The sequence below is a fragment of the Gopherus evgoodei genome, chromosome 20, assembly GCF_007399415.2.
Source record: "Gopherus evgoodei ecotype Sinaloan lineage chromosome 20, rGopEvg1_v1.p, whole genome shotgun sequence".
Classification (NCBI taxonomy): domain Eukaryota; kingdom Metazoa; phylum Chordata; order Testudines; family Testudinidae; genus Gopherus; species Gopherus evgoodei.
The window spans coordinates 3,268,800-3,279,386 of NC_044341.1; the positions used below are offsets into that span (position 1 = coordinate 3,268,800).

The window sequence follows — 10,587 nt, forward strand, 5'->3', positions numbered from 1 at the left end:
AGAGCTCACATTTGACCCCACACCTTCTGTAGCAGCAGCCAGCACCCAAACCACAAGACGAAGCTTCTGTATTCAAAGTACCACTTCTGAAATACCCTTGTATAAGTCTGGTCATAATCATAGGTCTCAGCTCATCCTGCCTGCCCTATGAGTTCTCCTTTGTAATATGCACAGCCTTAGAGACAGAAGTCCTCCCTTCTCTTCATGCAACAGGAACACATCCTGGTCACTGGCAGTGAAACAGGTTTCCCTGCAACATCCCACCAGTGTGCACCCAGAGGAAGGGGTACTTAAACCTTCATAGCCCATTCAGTCCATCATTTATCTGCTAAGACTGCCATTGAGTGGAGGGATTGGTGGCAAAGGTGAGGGTTGATTTTGGTAATGTAAGTAACTGTCCCCTAGGAACTGGAATGAGATCGCACAACTCAGACTTGACTTGAGAGAATGGTAATAGGAGATGGCATCTATCCTGCTCCCTGATCAACATAGGAAAAACTTATCCCACATTGCCTCACTGCCACAGTCCAGAAGTTCCTTAAAGGAAGATGGTGAAATTTGGGGCCTTTCAAATATTGCAACATTTTTTCCTCTTCTACCTGGCAATTGTTACGTTGAGGAATTTCAGGCACAGGAATGCATGCTGGAGTTTCCTCGCCTGGAAAAATGGGGTTTTGCTAGAAATGAAAAATGAACCCAAAGCCAGGAGCTCACCTGTCACTCCCAAGCTCCTTCTCAAGGAGAGGGCAGCACACGTGCCTTTTAAAATGGGGAAGGAGACAGGAATTTTAAGTAACAATGCAGTTTCTATTCAAGCTTCCCAAAACTATGGAGAATACCAGACTCTGCTGGCTGGTTATGACCACCCTTGCCAGCATAACAAATTCCAATATTTATACGGACTATGCTACCCATTTACCTTCTTCCCCGTAAAAAGAATGAGCTCAATTCTTTGGGCTTTAAGCATCTTTGATTCCATCGGTTTGTTTTCTTTGGGGGTGGAGGGGAAGGTTATTGTGTTTTAAGCAATAACATTTTGAAAGCTAGTCAATTAAAAAAAATCACTAAAAGTAGTTTTAGATACCACCCTGCCTCTGAGTCCCCTGACTGCTATTTTCTTGTGCTTTTATAATCTCATTCCCTTATTTTAAAAACTCTCTCTCCACAGACAAAAGGGACTGGCTTACTATGCAGGAGAAATGTTGAAACTGACTATTACATGAAGTGCTGCCAGAGGCACCAAGGAAACAAAGAAGGAAAAAATATTTATTAAGTGATCTCTTTCAGGTCTCCTAATTGGGAATGTTAACTATAGCCAGTGAAACATTTCCAGGCAGAAATGTGAATTTTAAGTTGACACGTCCTTTAAACCTTGTTACATTTAGGGGTGTAAGACAAATTGTCGTCTTGGTGCATCTTATTAATACTCCCAGAACACTTTTGGTGCACTAGACAGACTAACCTGAACTGATTCTAGCGGCAAGGCTCCAGCAGTTGACTCCTTTCCACCCATTGCTTCTTATTGCAGGTATTTTCTACAAGCAAAACTCTGGAGCAAAAACTCTAGCACTGAAATACTTCGGGGCATGCAATTGCCCTCACTGCACGGTATAACTGACGCACTGAACTCCTCCTATTGTTAACAGGCGTTACCCACTTTTACCATGACACACTCACCATTCACTGCTTGGAAACAAAAGCAGCCATCGTGAGAACAGTTTTTACAGCAGATTTCAAGAATTAAACTTACTGCAAATGAAGCAGGAGGCCCAGCTCCTCACAAGATGCCATTAATTGACCTGGAAATGTTTTCATCCTGCTTTCCGGAGAAACATTATTAAGAAACCATAGCAAAGCAGTTGCACACTGAGTCTTGAAAGAAGAGATGTGGGGCGGGAGGGAGGAGGGAGAATAGCCTAAAACTTTTCCTATGATTCCCCTTGTAATTTAGCCTCACAAGGGACTGGCTGCCCCTATATATGGAAATATATAGGCAGGGGGTAAAACTCTAAATAGAATTACATACAATAAAGCCCAAAGGTGGCATTTAAAGTGCAGTTGTGGTCTAGTAAAAGTACTGTAAAATGACCACATCAGTGCACTTCGGACTAGTTTTGTACCCTCCCTCACCAGTGCTGCTTAGTGAAGGCCAAAATCAGTCATGGAGGGAGATGGGAGCAGGGATAATGTCCGAACTGTTTAACTGCCGAGGCAAGATCTGGGAAAACACAATCAGGATCATTCCCAAATCCCACACTGTGATGGCGTCAGCACAAACACCTTTGCACTTAACACAGGGTAAAGGCTAAATGCCCTTGGCCCTGGAATAACTAGCGGTGCTAAAATTCAAAGCTGTCTGCAATATTATAACAAAGAAACCCAAGGAGAGGGCACAGATCTTTCAGCTCCTGCCAACAAACTCAATAGTCTCCTGCAGTTTTCCAGCTTGACAGGTGGAGCCAGACTTGGCAAATTACAACTACAGGTGACACCCACAGGGCACTTTCCAGCCAAGTTGACTGCAGCTTGCAGGAGGTGACTGCGGAGGAAATTTGATACTGGGGAAGCCTCAAAAGCTCCAATAAGAATGTGGGAAGGTGCTGGGGAAGTAATGGAGCCAGATTTATAAATGGTGCAACAGAACAGGAAAACCACGTCCCTTACTCAGCCCATCAACCATAGCTCCAGTGATGTTACTGACTCATCATCACAGGCATTACACAAGTCTGAGTGCAGTTTCTTTGCTGGGAGCCTGTCTGGTCACTGGTGTTTGGATATATGGGAAATGCTGCCAGCAGACTAGCATCTGCTCTGGCTGAAGCACACTGAGCTTTTTACTAGTAGCTGAATTGTGCTCTGCATGAACGTCACAGGACACAGGAAAAAAAGCAGGATCTGGTTGGCAGAGCTGTGAAAGAAGACACAGAAGATGACCAAGGCCTTCTGCAGCTGAGCTGTCATTTTCACTGCAACACTTCAAGAGCCTGCCACTGATTCACAAGGTTTCCACACAGGAAACTCCCATCCCTACACACCACCACTGCAGAACAGGCTCCAGTCCAATTAGTCTGTGCAAATATGCATAAAGATTTTCCCTACTGGGTTCCAAGTTCAGCTACAGTTGAATGGCCAGGAATTTCTACCCTGGCTAGGAAAGGCTCCATAGGAGAAGCACGTATAAAGAACATCTCTTTGTCCAAGTCGTCCAAACTTTAGTTTGCTACCTAAAGAGGCTGAGGTCAAATAAGTCTCCAGGCTAATGACTGATTTATGCAACACAACTCCTTTGCTTTGATAATTAGCCACCGTTCCTGTATTTTCCTTCAATGAGCCTAAGTGACTGGATTACTTTTAAGAAAAACACATTCCAATCCTATCTTAGGAAAAGCCAGACTTTATAAAAGCTAACCTGTGCAAGCTCCACAACTTCCTTCCATTCAAAAGAAAAACAAGATCAGTTTAAACAGAAAATTTGTTTTTGAATGTCTTCCTTGAAAATTCTGAAGTCTCTTGCAGAATCTCTTTAAGTATATAAGATATGATGTTTTACTTCTCAGATCTGCAGCAGAGTCTGTAAATACAGTAGGCCCATAATTCCACATATTTATAGGATGAAGTCATGTGTATACTCGGAAAATCCATTAAAGCTTCATGCAATAGATTGGTACTCTAGGGAAGTAAAGTACAGGAAAGGTGAGGAATAACCCAATTACAACCAGATTGTTCACACGTACACAACAACTTTCTGCTGACATCAGCAGGAAATAAGCCCGCTATTAATAATGTGTTCCCTTCCCAGGTTTAGTAAAATCTTTGTAACATTTGGATTTGTACCCATTTCCATACGGTAGCTGCCTGCAAACAGGATGGTTTTTATTTCTTTGTTTTCTGTAATTACTACAGACATTTCAAAATACATTATTTACACAATTCAGCTTGCATACAGACTCATTATTTCCCCTCTGCCTGCTTGACTGGGCACATTTTTAAACATTCCACTGCAGAACACTGTTTTCTAATACATCTTCTAGCATTTGCACGGTCTCCTAGTACATGAGCCCTTTCTTAACAGATGTGACTTCTCAACTGAAACCGCTCTTCTGTCCACTTTTAGACAATCCCAACCAGGTGCAGAGGTTGAAAGCAATTAGAGTTGCCTCCTGTTCCCGCTGAAGTCAATCAGATTTTTGTCATTGACTTCAACAGGTCTAAGATTTGGAGCTAAGGTACCACTAGGTTTTACTACATCTCTTCCCACTGGTTTACTAGTAACCTTGCCACATGCACTGGACACCAGGTGTGCAGAATGGGGTGCAAGGATAGCACAGCACAGATTAGGTGTTGGGAGCAGAGAGAGTAACCAGAGCAACAGCAGCATTCTGGAAGGTCAGTCTGGTGCATAAGGGAATGGAAAGTCTAAGGAGTTAGGCACAGGTGTAACGCAGAGAGTAAAGATGACAAAAGAATTGCATTATGGGTATGGTGCAACCCAAGTGCTTCCTGAAGGTTAGGCTGTGAACATCTGAATGGAAGTCTGTGGAATCTGGAAACAGATGACAGGAAGCTGGTTCCTGGATTTAGACCCCACTTGACGCTTGGACAAGTCATATGACAGAACGAGACACTGACAGGAGGCCTTGGTAAGAAACAGAAATCTCATTAGAAACCAGATACTGCCTCTGTGCTTTGGTGGGACAACAAATTCCATCGTCCAAAGCTCTGTGCAAGCACCCTCCAGATCAATTGTAACAGAAAAACAAGGTCCAAGTCTCACTTCTACCATGCGACACATGACAGCAAGTGCCATTCTGGAGTTGGACAGGTTACAGATCATTAAAGACAAGGTGGACCCATTTGCTATGGATCTGATCAGTGAGGCAGAGGTAGACGCTTTAACCTTGGCACAAGACACCACTTCTGTGGCTCAAAGTCGTTGGCAGTAGAGTTCGTGCAAGCTATTTGCCAACGTCTCTGTCTCTTGAAAAGATTCGCAGCTCTGCTCCCAGTACAGGGGTACCTGCTCCTCCCCATAATAAGCTCCTGCAATGGCTCCAGCCATGGTAGCTATGGTATCTGTGTCTCCACCCAGCGAGATACAGTAGATGATGACTCTCTGTAGGTTGTTGTAGTGATCGGGAATATCTGGGTCAGATTTCATGGAACGCAAGAAGGAGTAAATCGCAGTGGGGACAGACTCCAGAGCAGCAATGCCATTTCCTGTTAATGAAACCAACCACATTCAGTGACAAAGCAGGACTGTTACATCTCTAACCTTCCACAACAGAATCCCTTCCCTTTAGTTCATGAGCTCATCTTATTGCCAATTTCAAACTCTAATATGGCTGGTTCAAGCCAGGTGAAGTGTGAGTAGATGCTATGCAAGTTTCTTTCCATCCCATGCTCTCCGCTTGTCATTTTCCCGATCAGCACCCCACTACCATTCCAGTCAGGGAACATGCCCCCAACTATGCCCATGCACACTCCTAACCGGTAACACCACTGGGTTGCCCGGTGTCCAGAAGGAAGATCTGACTGATGGACTGTCATTAAGATGAGATCTTGGAAAATTCAGCATTATTCTTCTCTTGGAAAGATAGGCTGCCCTTGGGGAGGGAATCACTGCAGAGTGGGTCACACACTTACTCTTTCCACAGGGATGAACATGCAGTTTTTGCAACACATCCAACCCCCGCCGGTCTGGCGAGCAAGAGGCAGAAGTCCAGGAAAGCACTAACCATAGGCTCTCTAAACTGGCCCTGCCCCATGGCGTTTCCTGAATCCCTGTAGGAAGAAAGGTGCTTACCTAACTCAAGCAATACATCTGACTTTGGAACGGTGCTAAGCTCCAAAAATTCCTTCATCTTCTTAAGACGTCTTGAAAATGGTAATTCTTCAAAACCCATCCTGGAGACAAGGGGCAGGAATGTAACAAATGCTTTGCTCCGGTGACTTCTCCCTTCCTGCCACCAGAGAGCAATCTGCATGTTTTATCTAATACAACCCAGCCTATGAAGAGGTGTCCAAACAGAGGGCTCCCAGGGACGCAGATTTTCCGAAAAAAGAAACGTTAGTGGCTATGTATATGTGGCCATAGGAGTGAATCTTCCCAAATTTCCAGGTGTTTGAACCATGGCCATGTCTATCAAGACCTCCTGTACACATGCGAAGAACGAGCAAGAAACTCAAAGCAAACCTGTTCTGAGTGCACATCAAACGGGAATGAATGAGGGCTTCAGAGGAGGACAGAGAAGAACCCATCTTACCAGTCTGCAGCAAGTCAACTGTCTTGGAAAGGCCAGATATGGGAGAGGATGAACTGAAGTCTGACAAATTGCTTACAGGACAGGGAAGAGAAGCTAGACCTAACAGCATGCAGCCAGCAGGAAATATCTCAACTGGTTAGACAGCTTTTATGAATCACGACCACACTCTTCCACTCCATAAAGGGACTGGTTTAGACTTAGGGGGAGAGGCAGAGGGAAATTGAACCTGGAGGAATTTCTCACTCCTCACTCCGAGGACATTCACACCATGACAGATTGGGAGATGTGCTCATGGCAGCTGAGTATGTGGCAAGAAGCAGGCCGCTTCTAGAGAGAGGCAAAGAGTCTGTATTTTCCAACATATGAGTACCCCAGTCACAGGAAAAGCCATGCAGCTAAAATCAAAACACAGCCTAATGACATGAAGGAAAATCTCACACTTCCCATGCACAGAATAGCATCGAGAGACAGGACAGAATGCCATCTGAGGCATTAGGTAGACAGCAGTACAGAATCAAGAGAATGACACTGCTGTGAACTAGACCAAATTCCATATGGAGGACACAGTGCAACTCTCTGAGCCCTACTTACGCTCGTGCATCAGCCAAAGATTTATCATCTGCCTCTACATCCTCCATGTGGCCGATCAGTTGCTCCAGGAAACTTTCCCAGCTGAGCTCTCCCTGCAAGGCAAGGTGCACTGCCAGAGCCTGCAGGATGGCTCCGTTATAACCAAGTGAGTTGGCATGGGTCAACTCAGCACTGAGCTTCGCAAACTGTGGATTAAAAAAAAAAATCATTAGGAAACCAGAGTGAAAGAGAATCACCAAACCCCATCCTACCAGCAGAAATCTGGGAGTCCCAGTGCCTGAACAACCTCCCTGTAATGCACCTTCTTCACATCCTGAACATCAGGGTAAGTCAGCGAAATGCCTGCTACCCTCATAGCACCACCATTCCCGTAGGAGCCTTTCCCATTAAACTGCACTCGGGCTGGCTCAAACACATCACTGCACTTGGGGCTCAGAAGTTTCTTGAACACTTTGACGACGGCCATCCCATAGCCCCGATCTGGCTCCTTCTTGTGCTCCTCAGCAAATCTGCCAAAGGTAAAACAGTAGCAATTACATAAGAATTAGAAAAACCACACTGGAAAGTGACAGTTTCAACTTACATTTGCTCTGCTACTAAAATCTTTTTTTGAAAGAGGCTTTTATAAAGCCTTATTACTCTTTGCATCAGAGTAACATCCAGAGACCTCAGCAAGCATCCTGGCCCCACTGCGCTAGGTGCTGTACAGTTATGTGCTGTAGAAAGAGGAAAAATCCCTGCCCCAAAGACCTGGGTGGATGAGGATAACAGAGGTTGGATCATGTGGTTGTACTGACTATATCTATTTGTGGAAATCACTGGTTTCAGCTCTTGACTTTTTGATGTTTTAAGATATACTTTAAAAAATAATTGGAAACATTTTTCCTAGTCGCAGGCAGGCAGAAATATTGTTTGTTCAAGTCCAGTGGAGACAGTTCTTAAAAAATTAAACCTTTGCCTCTCACCATTTGAAACCCAAACGCTTCAGCACCAAGTATCTGAATGGGAAATGGACTATAAAACAAACTGACTTCAAAGATTTTCATTGCCCAAAGCTCAGGGAAGGGTAAAAAAGGAAACGGCATACCAAGCAATAAGTAAACTAGAAAGGGACTAATTCTGAAAAACTGAAGTGCTTTTAATAACAAAACTATACAAACTTGTTTGCTTACAACACAAATGTTACATTGACAGTGTCCCCTCTGTTTAGTTTCAACATCAGATCTGAGATGCCACTCAAGTCGACAAGAATCTAGAACAGCACAAACCCTGCAGGCACAGGCCAAATTGCAGCATTGGGGCCACTGCTCTTTTTAGTCTCTCCACACAAATAGGCGGCCACTTCAGACTGAATTCCTCTCCACTTTCCTGGACTGAACAGGAACAGCTCAAAGTGGGTGCTTAGCTTTCACTCACTATCACCTACAAAAGCAACACAGATCTCCCTGTTGTGCTGACTGCAACTCCTTACCTCCTGGCCATATCAACTTCATCAAATTCTCTCTTGGCTAGCAGAGACCGCACCACACACCTGGCCATGGCTGTGTCATCTGTGTAGCAGAGCATTTCTGAAAGAGAAGGCAAAAATACCAGATGATCATTGCTCCACTAGAATCCCAATGCCATTTCTCTACTGCCAGGGGAATTCTCTGTGAATCTGGAGTGTAAAAGACTTGGCTGTATTTCCAGACACTCAGCTCTCTTAGCAGGCCTTGGGAGAGATTAACAATTGTCACTGACTGCAGAGGAGCAACTTCATGAACTACAGCAGTGGAGAAACATGCCTTCACTAGTAATACATTAGGCAGCAGTACCGTGACCAGATGTCCCGATTTTATAGGCACAGTCCTGATTTTTGGGTCTTTTTCTTATATAGGCTCCTATTACTCCCCACCCCCTGTCCCGATTTTCCACATTTGCTGTCTGGTCACTCTAGATGGCGGTGTCAGTAGAGAAACAAGACCAGTGACCTGGGATTAATATGAAAGAAACACAGTCAACGTGGAATCTAATTATTTCAAAAGAATGAATTCAAAGCGGTTCCAGGTACCGGCCCTGCACCTGAGGCCCCCGGCCCGCACCATCTGGGGGCAGTTTTCAAGTGACAGGTTCTTTTTGTAAAAAAGAAAAAAATTCTCTCCCCCACACGCCTGCTGCATGAAAACCATTAACCTGGGGCAGTTTGGGCTGCGTGGTTCACACTCCTGGGGTAGAACAGAGTGTGCGGGGGAGGGGGCGTTGGACCCCCAGGGGAGAACACAAGGTGTGCGGGGGGGGGGGGGGGGAACTGGTGCCCTCCAGGCAGGGTGCACGGGAGGGGGGATTCAGGGACCCCAGGGGGGGATGGGATAGGGTGAGCGGAGGGGAATTCAGATGCCCGGGGGGCAGGACAGGCTCCCGGGGAGGGGAGACAGGCTACGTGGGGGCAGGACAGGCTCTGGGGGGAAGGGGAGACAGGATACCTGCAGGGGGGGATTCAGGCGCCCAGGGGGACAGGACAGGGTCAGCGGGGGGGGGGGGGGGGGGGAGAACAGGATACACGTGGGCAGGACAGGCTGGGGGGGGGAGAGACACAGGATACGCGGGGGCGATTTAGGCGCCCGAGGGGGGTGGGCAGGAAGCACGGGGGAGGATTCAGGCTCCCGGGGGGAGGGGCGGGCAGGGAACGCGGGGGGGTATTCAGGCTCCCGGGGGGGCGGGCAGGAAGCGCGGGGGGGGGGATTCAGGCTCCGGGGGGGGGCATGGAACGCAAGGGGGGGTATTCAGGCTCCCGGGGGGAGGGCGGGCAGGGAGCGCGGGGGGGGATTCAGGCTCCCGGGGGGAGGGCGGGCAGGGAGCGCGGGGGGGGGATTCAGGCTCCCGGGGGGGCGCAGGGAGCGCGGGGGGGGATTCAGGCTCCCAGGGGGAGGGCGGGCAGGGAGCGCGGGGGGGGATTCAGGCTCCCGGGGGGAGGGCGGGCAGGGAGCGCGGGGGGGGGGGATTCAGGCTCCCGGGGGGGCGCAGGGAGCGCGGGGGGGGGATTCAGGCTCCCGGGGGGAGGGCGGGCAGGGAGCGCGGGGGGGGATTCAGGCTCCCGGGGGGGCGCAGGAAGCGCGGGGGGGGGATTCAGGCTCCCGGGGGGGCGCAGGGAGCGCGGGGGGGGGATTCAGGCTCCCGGGGGGAGGGCGGGCAGGGAGCGCGGGGGGGGGATTCAGGCTCCCGGGGGGGCGCAGGAAGCGCGGGGGGGGGGATTCAGGCTCCCGGGGGGGCGCAGGAAGCGCGGGGGGGGGATTCAGGCTCCCGGGGGGAGGGCGGGCAGGGAGCGCGGGGGGGGGGGATTCAGGCTCCCGGGGGGGCGCAGGGAGCGCGGGGGGGGGGGGATTCAGGCTCCCGGGGGGGCGCAGGGAACGCGAGCCCCCCCCCACCTTTGCCATCCGCCTCCTCGCCGCTGCCCCCGGCCGGCTCCAGGCGGCGCAGGTGGCGCAGCAGCTCGGGCAGCGGCACCAGGTCCCTGCCCTCGAAGGTGGCGCCCAGGCAGTCCCCGAGCAGCGCCCCGGCCAGGCAGCCCCGGAACCGGCCCCGGGCCGGCGGGAGCCGCGCAGAGACCCGGCCCAGCGCCCCGCCCGCCAGCGCCGCCGCCATCTTCCTCCGGCCGCGGGGCGGGGCCAGGGCCTCGGAGACGTGGGGGCGGGGGCGGGGGCCGGGCCAAGGGGGCGGGGCGGGGCCAGGGCCCGGAGACGTGGGGGCGGGGGCG

General features: G+C 49.5%; 1 protein-coding gene across 4 annotated transcripts; it reads right to left on the minus strand.

Moving 5' to 3' along the window:
- ADPRHL2 (ADP-ribosylhydrolase like 2) lies at positions 1-10,381 on the minus strand. Of its 4 annotated transcripts, none has more exons than XR_003997281.1 (7): positions 10,259-10,341; positions 8,326-8,422; positions 7,156-7,363; positions 6,855-7,039; positions 5,804-5,904; positions 3,410-5,217; positions 1-1,816 (listed from the first exon to the last, which is right to left on the minus strand). XR_003997281.1 is itself a non-coding variant. In XM_030538789.1 (7 exons), the coding sequence occupies exons 3-7, from the start codon at positions 8,071-8,073 to the stop codon at positions 4,925-4,927; spliced, it is 834 nt and encodes a 277-aa protein (XP_030394649.1). In that variant the 5' UTR covers positions 8,074-8,276; positions 8,386-8,422; positions 10,259-10,294; the 3' UTR covers positions 1-4,924. The 4 variants fall into 4 exon arrangements, 3 of the variants coding, with proteins under 3 accessions (XP_030394649.1, XP_030394651.1, XP_030394650.1); XM_030538789.1 differs by adding an exon at positions 8,027-8,276 and having other exon boundaries at positions 1-5,217; positions 8,386-8,422; positions 10,259-10,294; XM_030538791.1 differs by having other exon boundaries at positions 1-5,217; positions 10,259-10,381.
- Between the last annotated feature and the right edge of the window lie 206 nt (positions 10,382-10,587).